Source organism: Oncorhynchus tshawytscha, linkage group LG25 (genome assembly GCF_018296145.1).
Source record: "Oncorhynchus tshawytscha isolate Ot180627B linkage group LG25, Otsh_v2.0, whole genome shotgun sequence".
Lineage (NCBI taxonomy): Eukaryota > Metazoa > Chordata > Actinopteri > Salmoniformes > Salmonidae > Oncorhynchus > Oncorhynchus tshawytscha.
The window spans coordinates 35095778-35111914 of NC_056453.1; the positions used below are offsets into that span (position 1 = coordinate 35095778).

Sequence of the window (16137 nt, forward strand, 5' to 3'; positions counted from 1 at the left end):
ATTAACTTTGTATAAACCCAACTTCAAACCTGTGCCTACAGTCCGGGTGTCAAAGTTGACAGCAGAACCACTAGTGGTAGGACTCATTGTCAGGGGTCCGCATACAGTAGGTGTCCATGTCTACTGTATATACAATCTGGGGGAGTATTAAGTCAGGCTTGTTCACCTGTATTATGCATCTGTCTGATGCATGTTGGCAAAACAAAGTGATACCTATAGACGGACTATATGAAACATTTATAACCCATACATACTGTATAAGCACTACTGTACATAAGTAATTGCTTGTGTAATAATGAAACAACATATATCAGTTGGATGGAAGTGAATCGTGGTATCTCAATGGGAAATTCATAAAAATATATATTCTGAAGACTATAGGCACATACTGTATGAATCAGTAAATATAATGAACGTTACGGATTAAGGATAAGAATCATTGCATAATATCATTAAAGTAACTTTGCAAGCAGGTACGCATTTCCTTTAGGCAAAGGCTTCTAGTGGATATGTTGCCCCTAACTTGTATTTTACTTACATCATTCCTTCCTGTAGCACATTCTATGGGCCTATTTGTTATTTATTCTGTGATAATTCAGATTTTCTCTCATGCAACTGGGTAAGGTAGGCTCACTGTGAGAACATTGCTTTTGAGAGATGTCTCACAAGGAGCTGAGTGAAGTCCATATTATGGCAAGAACAGCTCAAATAAGCAAAGAGAAACAACAGTCCATCATTACTTTAATACATGAAGGTCGGTCAATGCGGATCATTTCAATAACTTCTAAAGTTTCTTCAAGTATAGTCGCAAAAACCATCAAGCGCTATGATGAAACTGGCTCTCATGAGGACTGCCAGAGGAAAGGAAGACCAAGAGTTAACCTCTTCTGCAGAGGATATTTCAGTAGCGTTAACTGCACCTCAGATTGCACCCCAGATAGGGTAATAGACACATCTCAACATTAACTGTTCAGAGGAGGCTGGGTGAATCAGGCCTTCATGGTCGATTGCTGCTAAGAAACCACTACTTAAGGACACCAATAGGAAGAAGATACTTGCTTGGGCCATAAAACACGAACAATGGACATTAGACCGGTGGAAATCTGTCCTTTGGTGTGATGAGTCTAAATTTTTGATTTTTGGTTCCAACTGCCTTGTCTTTGTGAGACGCAGAGTAGGTGAACGGATGATATCCGAAAGTGTGGTTCCCACCATGAAGCATGGAGGAGGAGGTGTGATGGTGCCTTGCTGGTGACACTGTCTGTGATTTATGTAGAATTCAAGGCACACTCAACCAGCATGGCTACCACAGCATTCTGCAGCGAAACACCATTCCATCTGGTTTGCACTTAGTGGGATTATCATTTGTTTTTCAACAGGACAATGACCCAAAACACACCTCCTGGTTATGTAATTGCTATTTGACCAAGAAGGAGAGTGATGGAGTGCTGCAGCAGATGACCTGGTCTCCACAATCACCCGACCTCAAACCAAATGAGATGGTTTGGGATGAGTTGGACCATAGAGTGAAGGAAAAGCAGCCAACAAGTGATCAGCATATGTGGTAACTCCTTCAAGACTGTTGGAAAAGCATTCCTCATGAAGCTGGTTGAGAGAATGCCAAGACTGTCATCAAGGCAAAGGGTGGCTACTATGAAGAATCTCAAATCTGAAATATATTTTGATTTGTTTAACCGTTTTTTTGTTACATGATTCCATATGTGTTCATAGTTTTGATGTCTTCACTATTATTCTACAATGTAGAAAACAGTAAATAAATGAAAACCCTTGAATGAGTAGGTGTATCCAAACTTTTGACTGGTGCTATATTTACAGTTGAAGTCGGAAGTTTACATACACCTTAGACAAATACATTTAAACTCAGTTTTTCACAATTCCAAACATTTAACCCTAGTAAAAATTCCCTGTCTCATGTCAGTTAGGATCACCACTTTTATTTTAAGAAGGTGAAATGTCAGAATAATAGTAGAGATAATGATTTATTTCAGCTTTTATTTGTTTCGTCACATTCCCAGTGGGTCAGAAGTTTACATACACTCAATTAGTATATGGTAGCATTGCCTTTAAATTGTTTAACTTGGGTCAAACGTTTCGGGTAGCCTTCCACAAGCTTCCCAGAATAAGTTGTGTGAATATTGGCCCATTCCACCTGACAGAGCTGGTGTAACTGAGTCAGGTTTGTATGCCTCCTTGCTCGCACACGCTTTTTCAGTTCTGCCCACACATTTTCTACAGGATTGAGGTCAGGGCTTTGTGATGGCCACTCCAATACCTTGACTTTGTTGTCCTTAAGCCATTTTGCCACAACTTTGGAAGTATACTTGCAGTCATTGTCCATTTGGAAGACCCATTTGTAACCAAGCTTTAACTTCCTGACTGATGTATTGAGCTGTTGCTTCAATATATCCACTTAATTTCCCTACCCCATGATGCCATCTATTTTGTGAAGTGCAAAAGTCCCTCCTGCAGCAAAGGACCCCCACAACATAATGCTGCAATCCCCGTGCTTCACGGTTGGGATGGTGTTCTTCAGCTTGCAAGCCTCCTCCTTTTTCCTCCAATCATACCAATGGTCATTATGGCCAAACATTTCTATTTGTGTTTCATCAGACCAGAGGACATTTCTCCAAAAAGTATGATCTTTGTCCCCATGTGCATTTGCAAACCGTAGTCTGGCTTTTTTATGGCAGTTTTGGAGCAGTGGCTTCTTCCTTGCTGAGCGACCTTTCAGGTTATGTTGATATAGGATTCGTTTTACTGTGGATATAGATACTTTTGTACCTGTTTCCTCCAGCATCTTCACAGGGTCCTTTGCTGTTGTTCTGGAATTGATTTGCACTTTTCGCACCAAAGTACGTTAATCTCTAGAAGAGAGAGCGCGTCTTCTTCCTGAGCAGTATGACGGCTGCGTGGTCCCATGGTGTTTATACTTGCGTACTATTGTTTGTACAGATGAACGTGGTACCTTCAGGCATTTGGAAATTGCTCCCAAGGATGAACCAGACTTGTGGAGGTCTACAATTTTTTTCTGGGGTCTTGGCTGATTTCTTTTGATTTTCCCATGATGTCTTTCAAAGAGGCACTGAGTTTGAAGGTAGGCCTTGAAATACATCCACAGATACACCTCCAATTGACTAAAATTATGTAAATTAGCCTATCAGAAGCTTCTAAAGCCATGACATCATTTTCTGAAATTTTCCAATCTGTTTAAAGGCACAGTCAACTTAGTGTATGTCAACGTCTGACCCACTGGAATTGTGATACAGTGATTTATAAGTTAAATAATCTGTCTGTAAACAATTGTTGGAAAAATTACGTGTGTCATGCACAAAGTAGATGTCCTACCAGACTTGGCAAAACTATAGTTTGTTAACTTTTTATGGCTGCAGGGGCAGTATTGAGTAGCTTGGATGAAAAGGTGCCAATTGTAAACGGCCAGCTCCTCAGTCTCAGTTGCTAATATATGCGTATTATTATTAGTATTGGATAGAAAACACTCTAAAGTTTCCAAAACTGTCAAAATATTGTCTGTGAGTATAACAGAACTGATATTGCAGGCGAAAACCTGAGGAAAATCAAAACAGGAAGTGGCTTCTATTTTGAAAACTCCATGTTCCATAGCCTCCCTTTGCTGGATTTAAAGGGATATGAACCAAATTCCTTTTCCTATCGCTTCCTCAAGGTGTCAACAGTCTTCAGACATAGTTTCAGGCTTTTATTTTGAAAAATTAGCCAGAATGATAACATCGCGTCAAGTGGTCACATGAATTTTGCTCGCGCAACAGAATTTGGACAGCCATTGTTTTCCCCTCTCCAACTGTGAAAGACATTTGCGGTTGATATATTATCGATTATATATTTTAAAAACAACCCGAGGATTGATTATAAAAAACGTTTGACATGTTTCTGTGGACATTATGGAAACTATTTGGAATTTTCGTCTGCGTTGTCGTGACCGCTCTTTCCTGTGGATTTCTGAACATAACGCGACAAACGAGGTATTTTGGATCTAAAAATAATCTTTATTGAACAAAAGGAACATTTGTTGTGTAACTGGGAGTCTCGTGAGTGAAAACATCCGAAGATCATCAAAGGTAAACGATTAATTTGATTGCTTTTCTGATTTTTGTGACCGAGCTACCTGATGCTAAGTGTACTTAATGTTTATCGTGTGATCGATAAACTTACACAAACGCTTGGATTGCTTTCTCTGTAAAGCATTATTTCAAAATCTGACATGACAGGTAGATTAACAAAAGGCTTAGCTGTGTTTTCCTATACTGCACTTGGGATTTCATGAATATAAATATTTATAGTAATATTTATTGTATTACAATAATAATCTATGCTATTCAGCGGTTGTTGATGACACTTATCCCGATATCGGGATTGCAGCCATAACAAGTTACCAAGACATTTGTGGAGTGGTTGAAAAACGAGTTTGAATGACTCCCACCTAAGTGTATGTAAACTAACGACTACAACTCTATATATAGTTATAATTATTTTATTTTTATATCTCCCAGAAAACTGTTAAACCGAGACATCATAAACATAAATTAAACATGTCTCTGTTATCTGTGGACATTGATATGATGCTTTGACTTGTTTATGACTACTCTGAAATATTCAAATTAAATCTGAAACAGACCACCGTGTACCTCAAATACCCATATTTTAATGTTATCTCCTGCTTACTCTTTCAACAATGTTTGCAATTTCACCCACAATATGCATTGAAATGGTAAACATGTTCTGGACTGCTGACTTGACTTCCTGCTCCTCATAATGTAGGTTATTGGACAGTAGATTCAGTGATGGCCAGCCACTTGAGGCATGTTTACATATTAGTATTTAAGAGAATGGCATAGCCTTAGTAAGACAGTTTACATCTCTATCACGGTTGCGATTGGGCTGATATGCCCTTACTGATTGTGGAGCATCCGCATAGATCCTTCAACTAATTGCTCTTGGCAGATCCAAAGGTATTTAACCGGCACTTAACACCTCACAAAGGTTGTTGAATGTGCTGCTGGAATAAAACCCATCCCCTGTAGATTATTGCTCAGATGGGCCAGTGGAGCGGCAGCAGCTGAGCTGACGCGCTGGTTGTTAACACAAAAATGAACTCTTCCAGAACGTCATTCATTTGTCACTGTCATTTTACTCCTGCTAGAAAATGCTGCCTCCACCTGAAAATGTAGAGGAAATAAACAACTCTCGACTGTCTTGTTTTCTCTTGGATTATACCAGGGATAGCTTGTATCAGGTGAGCCATCCATGGTTTTCAGAATGTTTTACTTGTGTAAAGAATGTTGAGTTAGAGGAAAGCTGTCATGTTCTGTTTTCAGGATCTGATGATTGCTCAGTGGATGTCAGTTTTAGGACATTCAACCCGAAGAGCAGCTAACCTGATATCCTTGGGAATTGAAACCACTGAATGAACTTAAACGTTGTAACAGTTGTATATTTTCTTTACAGAAATCGACAAAGGAGGGTGTGGCGATCCTGGAATTCCGGCCTATGGCAGAAGAACAGGGGAGCGTTTTTTACACGGCGACATGCTGACTTTCGAGTGTCAGGCGGCCTTCGAGTTGGTCGGCGAGAGAACGATATCATGCCAGCAAAACAACCAGTGGTCTGGAAACAAACCCAGCTGCGTGTGTAAGATGCCATTTAAAAATGCATGACTTTAATTAACTGCGCTGTCATTGAGATTGATCAATCTGATACACTGTCCCAACAGTCCGAGGGAACCAGCCAGGTAGGGAAGGAAGGTGACATGGTTATCCCCACTGACCCATGTAAAGCTGTCAACATCTCTCATGTTTTGTTGTCACTTGGTCAACACTCCCCGCTGTCTATTTTGGAAAGTCATACAATTCAATCATTACTAACATAATTTTAGACACTGAGCTTATTCATTACAGTTTCAATACAGAGGCCTTTTTGAGAATGGAGACTTTTCAGATGTAAAGTAAGAGCTGCTGCTGCAGGTAATGCTGTATTCAATCTTTTGATTTCACCTTCCTTCTGGCATGCAGGCTGACACCCCTAAGCCATCCAACAAGGGTTAAGCAGCTAATCAGCCAAGGGCAATCAGGTCTTGGTTGTATGCACTCACTACTGTAAGTCGCTCTGGATAAGAGCGTCTGCTAAATGACTAAAATGTAAAATATCCTCTACTGTCATGACACTGGGTTATATTCTTCCACCTAGTACAGTGAATAGAATGTGTCACCTGAAGCATTCAAAGGAAAGCGTGTATCCATCCCATTTCAAACAAAATGTCTTCAGTGATGTCTTATAAAAGAGCTATTTTCGCTCACTGTGTGATGCGTCAAAGCATGATGGCAGATCTGTGTGTGTGTGTGCTCCTATCTATTTTTACAGTCTCCTGCTTCTTCAATTTCACAACCCCATCAGGAATAATCCTCTCCCCAAACTACCCCGAGGAGTATGGGAACAACATGAACTGTGTGTGGCTCATTATCGCAGAGTCAGGGAGCAGGATTCATCTAATTTTCAGCGACTTTGAGGTAGAGCCCCAGTTTGACTACCTTATTGTGAAAGATGACGGGATGTCGGAGCCCACCACGTTCGGCACGTTTTCTGGGAAGGACGTACCCTCTCAGATCGCCAGCAATGGACACATCATGCGCCTGGAGTTCCAGTCTGACCACTCCAACACTGGGAAAGGATTTAACATCACTTACACAAGTAAATGGCCCCTTCCTTTTAAAGATATGGGATTTTGCAATATTTTGAAGACCCTCACAATATCTTCTGATATGCAATTCAGAACTGCCTGTGGCACAACTACTGAGTCAAGCTGTCTCTATAGTGCTTCAGATGTATGCAATCAAACGCTTAGTCAGGTATATTCTCACAAGGGTGATAACGAATCAACATTATTAACAATCTTCAAATTAGAGGATCCCTATTTGAGAATGGAGATCCATTAGCTAGAACTGTGGTACTGTTCTATTTAACAATTTGTATGGCCATAGATGTGTATACCATTGTATCTTTTACCTGTAATTTAAACCAGGAACATCTCATTTGAATTATTACTAATTCTATTACATTTGATTAACTGCTCTAAAGATATAAGTAGTGCATCACTTTTACTAAATGATTTCCCACTGGGCACACACTGGTTAAATCAACATTGTTTCCACATCATTTCAATGAAATTGCATTGAACCAACGTGGAAAAGATGTTGAATTGACGTCTGTGACCAGTGGGATCACTCTGTTTTTTTATTCAACAGATGACATTATGACAAATTAAATAAAAAATGTGCCCTTTTCTCTCAATACTACACCATTTAAAAGGGGCTTGGGAATGTTTGCCATTTTAATAATTTACAATATTAACATTTTAATGCATATTGTTATGCAAATGTGTCTACCAGTGGTCCCAAAACATTTTTTATATGTAAACACAAGATAAGAAAAACAATAATACTGCAAGGCAATTCCAAACCTTGAAGGTAAACATTTAAAAACATATATTTTCTATTTTTTTGCTGATATTACAGAGACAGTATCATGGAACAGAAAACAGCAATGGTAGAGGTCTGTTCAGGTCCTCTGCCTCAACATAGACACACTATAGCACAAAAATGTTGAACTGATCCGGGTGTGTCCAATGTTAATGGAATTATGCCTGTACCACACCGAGCTGAAATTAGGTCTGAATATTGCTGTCCCCAGTGCCTGTTTGCTATCTCTAGGAAACATTGTCTCGTTGCACTCCCCCGGCCTGGGAGACAACGCAGTGACATGTCTCTCCTCCACAGAGGAACAGAGGCAGGCTGCAGCGGTGGGGAAGGTTAATGAAATGGAGGAGGATGTTGTTACCGTTCTTATTCCGCATCAGAATCCGCTGGACACTCCTGTCAGTGACTAAGACAGGGATGGGTTTCTTTTTTTCTTGGCGGGGTGGTGTCAGCCATGTGATGGGGATGGCGGGGGGTGGTGTGGCATCTCAATAGCAGCGCCGTAGAATTGGCGTGTCACTGTGTCAGGAGGAGAGGGACATGTCTCCCAATCTGGTGTGGGGAGCTACTGTCAGCGAGCAGGAGTGTAATAACAATGAGCCAGGGAAATGAGTGTTGCCTCCATGGCGTCAGTCTTCACCACTGTGCTGTGTTCATTTTGTTGGCTGATTAGCCTCTATTCTCAGTGACTAAATAATTAACCAGGTTCTCATCGTGTTTTCTGGGATAAGACAAATGAGTTAAATGTGACACAGAATCCAGTTTGATGTCTTCTTATTGATTAAAAAACAACAACACTGAAAAACACTGAAACCAGTTTTATTTTCCTCGCTAGCGTTTGGTCAGAATGAATGCCACGACCCCGGCATCCCTGTCAATGGCCAGCGGTATGGGGAACACTTCTTGTTGGGGAGCTCCGTTCTTTTCACATGTGATGAAGGATTCATCAAAACCCATGGGTCTGAGTCCATAACCTGCATCATTCAGGATGGAAACGTAGTGTGGAATGCAGCAGTTCCTCGGTGTGAAGGTACTGTATAATGTTGAACAATAATCCATACAGTCTGCCAATGTCAGTGGAGTGGGTGGGCACTGGGCATGTCATGTGGGGGTCTGCTTTATTGTTGTCTGTTGGTGTAACATTGTAGAGCCGCTGAAAATGTGCTACAATAACGAGTAAAGTTTCCCCTCGACAGTCTATACGGTTACATTCTGCATGCTGTTGCATATGGATGTGTAAGCTCTCTATGTCAGAACATTGCCACTAAAACATGTTCCCCTCTAGCACCTTGTGGAGGACATTTAACAGCTCCAACCGGAGTTCTGCTGTCCCCTGGCTGGCCAGGATACTACAAAGACTCGTTAAACTGTGAATGGGTCATTGAAGCCAGCAAAGATCACGCCATCAAGATATCCTTTGACAGGTTTCTATTTTGTTTCAAATGTATCTTATCCCCGATGAAGCTATTTCAATCATTCCATATGAGATAATCTGCCATGATAAACTACAGAAAAAATGCTTGGATGGAATAGTAGCTTCTAATTCACTTCTCTTTTCTTTCTGTCTGTTTCCATGTAGATTCCAGACCGAGGTTAATTATGACACACTGGAGATTCGGGATGGCCCCTCCAACTCCTCTCCTTTAATCGGAGAGTATCATGGCACTCAAGCGCCCCATTTTCTCATTAGCACCAGCAATTACATGTACCTGCTATTCACCACGGACAACAGTCGTTCCAGCGTGGGCTTCCAGATCCGCTACGACAGTGAGTTCTACCGTTTTCATTTGGAAATGTATCCACAGGGCTACCTTTCAAAAGCAGAGGACATTGTGTTGTCAATCCACACATTGTTTCATGGCTACAACTACATGGTGCAATATCACATTACTACATGTGCTGTGATGTCAATATTAACTCAGCTTGTGTGTGGGTGTTGTGATCATATTGAAGTAGTGTAGGAGCTGTGAAATTAGATTTACACTTAATTTGGATAACTTGTCTTCATTGGGGTTGTTGCCTGAACAGGACTGCGATTTAAATACCAAAGAATTGGTGATTGCGTAGGGAAACCTAATTTAACTCATTATATCACTAATAATAGCAATAGGCAGTGGTTTGTGATAAGATTATTAAGTAATCTATCAATAATTGAATAGCGTTGTAAAATAGCTAGTCTAATTCTTTCTCCAAATGCCAAAATATCTTAGGAATGTTAAAAATGAAAAAAATTACTGTGAAATGAAAGTTATGTCACAAAGGCTGTTTAAATTGATGCTTTAGGGTGCGTTCGTAAATTCAATCTGGAGTGCCAGCATTCACTCAGAGTGCCCTCTAGGCGTTCGTAAATTCAGAGCATTGTCAGATTGTCCGTTCTTAAATTCAGAGTGTTTCGCTCTCATAGCGTTCAGAGTGCACACTGGACGCTCTGGCCAGAAGAGTAGGGTTGATCCGAGCATGTTGGTTAGGCTGGTTAGGCTGTTTTCATGTTAACTAGAGCGTTGGTGACTGTAAATGTGCTGCTGGCAATAATAAAAAAATGTGCAAACGTTTACTGACACCGGCCAAATTCAACGGCTGTTGAGCGTTCGTAAATCCATCAGTTATTTTTCCCTCTGGAATTGGAGTAGTTAGCCAGGGTGAATTTACGAATGCACCCTTAGACCGAATGATTTCGTAAATAACATTATACAACGACTTGATTTAATCCTGGATGCTGATGGGTTAAAATCGCATTCCAGCCAGTGTCTATTCCACAAATTACCACCGGCTAAATCTATGATGTTGAAATGCCTATTTACTCTTTTCCATCTGACTGGGCAATCCACTGTCTCATCAACCCAGCCAGACAATTTATACATTTGATGTCCACTATAAAAAGCACCAGGACATTATCTCCCATTTCTTTAGACAAACATTTTCAACAGCGGAGATTTGCATACATGTTGCTGTCTGTCTCTCCGACATTTGCAACATTGAAGTTCGACCTCCAGCTGTCCCATAGTAATGAACGTGTCGGGAGTCGAGAAGAGACAGTTTTTCTCAGCCAGTCGAAATTATGAATCAGTTGGCATCATTTTTCTTGACATATATCATTTTTTTTACTAGGAAACAGTTCAAACAAAACAAAAATAAGCTAATTCACAATCTTTCCAGCTTCAGTTTGATGTGATTGTGTTAGCTGTGTTGTTTGAACAATATTGTCCTGACAAGAGAGCACATTTTCTATGCCAGGCGAAATCGCACATCAGTAGCTCATTGTTATGGATGTATCCAAATAAATGTCACTAGAAAGCAGCTTAAACAAAGCAAATGCAGTTACTTTGCTGTTATTCTGGCTGCACTGTTTGACGTGAATGTAAGTTAGCTGTAGTTGGCTAGCTAGCAAGCAAGGGAAAAGAATGTTGCCAGCCAGTATGTCAATGGAACATTTAGAACAAACAACTGGGTCGCGTCCATAGATATAGAACAAAAGGACTTAACAACTGGGTCGTGTCTCTGGCAACCGAACCGATAGAATGGCTTGGGTGGCAAGCTTAGATTTGTGTTGGGACTATATCTCATGGAAGGATGAAATAGTATGAATAAATTAATCAAAATAACGTTTTTCGTTTTTCAATATGTCAATCACTATTTAAATATGTTGGTAACCTATTGCATAAAAGTGATAACACCCGTGCCAATATATCCTCCAAACACGGGCATTATCACTTCTATGTACCACTGTCATCCATCAGTGTACTTTGATAGAGAACATGTTCTCTATTTTCTTCTACTTTAAATCAGGCTTCCATACTATACAGTTGAAGTCAGAAGTTTACATACACTTAGGTTGGAGTCATTAAAACTTGTTTTTCAACCACTCCACAAATGTCTTGTTAAAAAACTATAGTTTGGCAAGTTGGTTAGAACATCTACTTTGTGCATGACACAAGTCATTTTTCCAACAATTGTTTACAGACAGATTATTTCACTTATAATTCTCTGTATCACAATTCCAGTGGGTCAGAAGTTTACATACACTAAGTTGACTGTGCCTTTAAACAGCTTGGAAAATTCCAGAAAATTATGTCTTGGCTTTAGAAGCTTCTGATAGGCTAATTGACATCATTTGAGTCAATTGGAGGTGTACCTGTGGATTTATTACAAGGCCTACCTTCAAACTCAGTGCCTCTTTGCTTGACATCATGGGAAAATCAAAAGAAATCAGCCAAGACCTCAGAAAAACAATTGTAGACCTCCACAAGTCTGGATCATCCTTGGGAGCAATTCCAAACGCCTTAAGGTACCACGTTCATCTGTACAAACAATAGTACGCAAGAATAAACCACACAGCCGTCATACCGCTCAGGAAGGAGACGCGTTCTGTCTCCTAGAGATTAACGTACTTTGGTGCGAAAAGTGCAAATCATTCCCAGAACAACAGCAAAGGACCTTGTGAAGATGCTGGACTAAACAGGTACAAAAGTATCTATATCCACAGTAAAATGAGTCCTATATTGACATAACCTGAAAGGTCGCTCAGCAAGGAAGAAACCACTGCTCCAAAACCGCCATAAAAAAGCCAGACTACGGTTTTTGCGACTGCACATAGGGACAAAGACCATACTTTTTGGAGAAATGTCCTCTGGTCTGATGAAACAAATATAGAACTGTTTGGCCGTAATGACCATCGTTATATTTGGAGGAAAAATGGGGATGCTTGCAAGCCGAAGAATACCATCCCAACCGTGAAGTAGGGGGGTGGCAGCATCATGTTTTGGAGGTGCTTTGCTACAGGAGGGACTGGTGCACTTCACAAGATAGATGGCATCACGAGGCAGGAAAATTATGTGGATATATTGAAGCATCATCTCAAGACATCAGTCAGGAAGTTAAAGCTTGGTTGAAAATGGGTCTTCCAGATGGACAATGACTGCAAGCATACTTACAAAGTTGTGGCAAAATGGCTTAAGGACAACAAAGTCAAAGTATTGGAGTGGCCATCACAAAGCCCTGACCTCAATCCTGTAGAAAATTTGTGGGCAGAACTGAAAAAGCTTGTGCGAGCAAGGAGGCCTACAAACCTGACTCAGTTACACCAGCTCTGTCAAGAGGAATGGGGTAAAATTCACACAACTCACTGTGGGAAGCTTGTGGAAAGCTACCAGAAACATTTGACCCAAGTTAAACAATTTAAAGGCAATGCTACCAAATAATAATTGAATGTATGTAAACTTATGACCCACTGGGAATGTGATGAAAGAAATAAAAGCTGAAATAAATCATTCTCTCTACTATTATTCTGACATTTCACATTCTTAAAATAAAGTGGTGATTCTAACTGACCTAAGTCAGGGAATTTTTACTTGGATTAAATGTCAGGAATTGTGAAAAACTGAATTTAAATGTATTTGTCTAAGGTGTATGTAAACTTCAGACTTCAACTGTATACTCCAATTAATTCCCTAAATGTTTCCTATAATTACATTATTGTAGTTACTATAGTACAATACTGTCTGACATTAGGTGGATGAGACATGACTGCCACGTCCAGAAAAATGGCTGGAAAATGTCAATTAAATCTATGGTGTTTTCTAAACATATTTGATTTATTGTACTGGGAAAAACACCTTAATAAAATATATATTTGATTATTATTACAATATTTCTTATGAGGACAACCCTCCACCATGGGATGAAATAGAACGCAAGGGAAAAGGAGAGAGCTCCTTTTTGCTCCCCCTCATGATTTATACACTAAAGAGCAATTCCGACACCATCTTCTATTGAATTTAAGGCATGAAGGTGGAATTAAATCGTTCTTTCTATCCCCACAGGCGTTATGATGGAAACAGATTCCTGCTTAGATCCCGGGATCCCAGTCAATGGAAAGCGGTTTGGGAACAATTTTGCCATTGGGACCAGGGTGACATTCAGCTGTGATCAAGGCTACACGCTGAGCGACGAGAAACCCATTGTGTGCGAGAGGAACCATCAGTGGAACCACGCACTGCCCAGCTGTGATGGTAGTGTACCCCGATTTAGCACCCTCCAACCCTTCCTTCCTCTCCTTTTCCCTGTTCCTGTCAGGTGCACTGACATGCATTGCAGCACTTACTCAGCCATCACCCCTTCTCCTCACACTCCCCATCCGATTCACAGAGAGAGATGTGGGCGACACAGCGCACTGCTAACCAATCTCTCTGTCTTATCTGGTGGAAAGGGTACGCCTCTTTGACAACCCTAAGGAGCGGAGTTCATTGATTCCCGATGAGAGGAAAGGTAACTGGAATATGCACACTTAAGATAACTTTGAGCGGCAGACAACAGAGAGTCAGAGAGTCGGTAGGCAGGTTGGAGATTCAGCAGGAAGACATAATTCCAAACGTTTATCTCATTTGTTTCCCGCTACTTGGGATAAAAATAACATTGTACAGCATTTTTTTTCTTCCAGTAAATGGAGTCGAGCGTTTGACCATCAGGTTTTGGTCGTCCTATATCATCCTCCGGACTACTAGTTTATAAGTTGTATTTTCTATTCTAGTCTTCTATTTCAGTCTTCTATTCTGTTTTCTATTCTACTTTTCTATTCTAGTCTTTTATTCTGTTTCCTTCTGAACTTGATCTTCATGATTGACAGTGGTGGCATTTCCGCATCTCATTCAGATATGTAAAACGTTTTCTTCCGTTTTGTCCCTCTTACTCACTCTATCATTTCACAAGGGGGGTGTAGGCATATGCAATAGACAGGTCCTGTTCTAGGCAAAGATGCTATCTGATTTTTAAATGGGATTTAAAGGATTTTAAGGAATAGATACAATGTTTTATATTAGAATGAGAATTAGGGCACAATCCTTTTTGCGAATGGTGAGAAATAATGAATCACAGAACACAGAATGATCACAGAACATAACATTGATCATCCATCATTGGTTTGTTCTTGTAGTGTCATTCTTAGAACCCTCCTACTTAGAAGTTGCAGCAGGAATGCACGCTTCACTTCCTGTAGAAATGGTCCACTAGTCCTTCACCCTGAGCACCTGCCTCCTCCCCGCCCACTGCTGCGTTTATGGGGGAAGCAGGAGTTCATCTTTTAAGAGTGGGGCCAGCTTTATGATTCTTTTATTTATGACAATGACGGTACTATATGGATTGTTCACTCCCACAATTTGTCTTGTCCATGTCCTTTTGTGATAACTATACCAGAAGTAATTTGTAATGATTTCCAAGGATCCCTCACATTAGGGCAATCAAGTACAAAAAATATATCTTCCCCTCTTCCTTCCAACGGGGTGAATCAGACCTCAGTACATATATAAATGCATGTTGGGATACCATGCAATTATGACATTTTTATTTGTCTCACACTCAAAAGAGCCATCCTCGCTGATTAACTTTCAGTAGTAGCCTTGGGCAAGTATGATAACACACAACATGAGCCCCATTTAATCACCAGCATCTCCATAGCCTACGGAATCGGGTATAATTGCAATTGCCAACTCCATACATTTGTTCATGGGAACCTGTGCTATCTTGGGAATGCCTTTTTTCAGCTATTTTCACAGCATTTAACTGATACTCACACCAATTAAAAATGCTGAGTGACTCAACCTCACAGGCTAGAGGTTGTGGACCTCTGTCTATTCACATACACATTCATGCTACAAATGTCATGCTTCACAAACACGGTAAATACAATTATCCTGTGATACATACACAGAAGTCATAGTAGATTAGCATATTTCCTTTAAGGCATTCCTTTTACTCGTTTTTTCTTTTTATTCATCTCGTAATTAAGGCAGTGACAAGTTGTTGTTTAGACGACTCTGCCTGACTGTCTCCACTGACAGGGTCTTTCCTGTCAGAATTCTGCCTTGGTTATTAAGTTCCCTTTTGATCTTCCCAGACAGACTCACTATCAGCATACAGTATCCCACGTCTTCATCTTACTCAGCCCTTGCTGGGTAAACTCTGAGGCTTTTCATCTGGGAACATGATGTGTCTATGTCTGTGTTTCACACTGTCATCAGGTTTGTCTCTACAAATAACATGGAGGAGAGACTAAAAGTTTGTTTAGAACATTTACTAAGTCCAAAAGAGATCCTCTTACACCCAGGGATATTTTGTTGCAGTCTCTGACCTAGATTCGGGTATCAAACCCACCCGGACTCTTTTTTTTATGTTGCAAATTCTTTGAGCAATTTTCAATGATATTGGCATACTAATCAAAAATCTAATGATACAAGCTCATAATCTTTTGCATCTTTATTTATTTAAATGCTGTTATTAATTTTTCAAAACCCCTGATTGTTATGCAAGAAATTGCATTAATTAATCATTAAAGGGCAACTCCGACACTTTTCGTTATCTTCGCAACAAACTAGTGTCTTCATACACTACTGTTCAAAAGTTTGGGGTCACTTAGAAATGTCCTTGTTTTTGAAAGAAAAGCACATTTTTTTGCCCATTAAAATAACATCAAATTGATCAGAAATACAGTGTAGACATTAAATGTTGTAAATGACTATTGTAGCTGGAAACGGCAGATTTTTTATGGAATGTCTACATAGGCGTACAGAGGCCCAAAATCAGCAACCATCACTCCTGTGTTCCAATGGCACGTTGTGTT

General features: G+C 40.2%; 1 protein-coding gene across 1 annotated transcript in view; it reads left to right on the top strand.

The window, feature by feature from the left end:
* The window catches only part of LOC112223927 (CUB and sushi domain-containing protein 1), a 236962-nt gene that overhangs the window by 114784 nt on the left and 106041 nt on the right, over positions 1 to 16137 (top strand). Inside the window, exons 11-16 of the mRNA XM_042305838.1 lie at positions 5503 to 5685; positions 6415 to 6741; positions 8362 to 8556; positions 8812 to 8950; positions 9106 to 9293; positions 13346 to 13534. Of these exons, the coding sequence (XP_042161772.1) occupies positions 5503 to 5685; positions 6415 to 6741; positions 8362 to 8556; positions 8812 to 8950; positions 9106 to 9293; positions 13346 to 13534 (1221 nt within the window). The remainder of the gene's footprint in view (positions 1 to 5502; positions 5686 to 6414; positions 6742 to 8361; positions 8557 to 8811; positions 8951 to 9105; positions 9294 to 13345; positions 13535 to 16137) is intronic.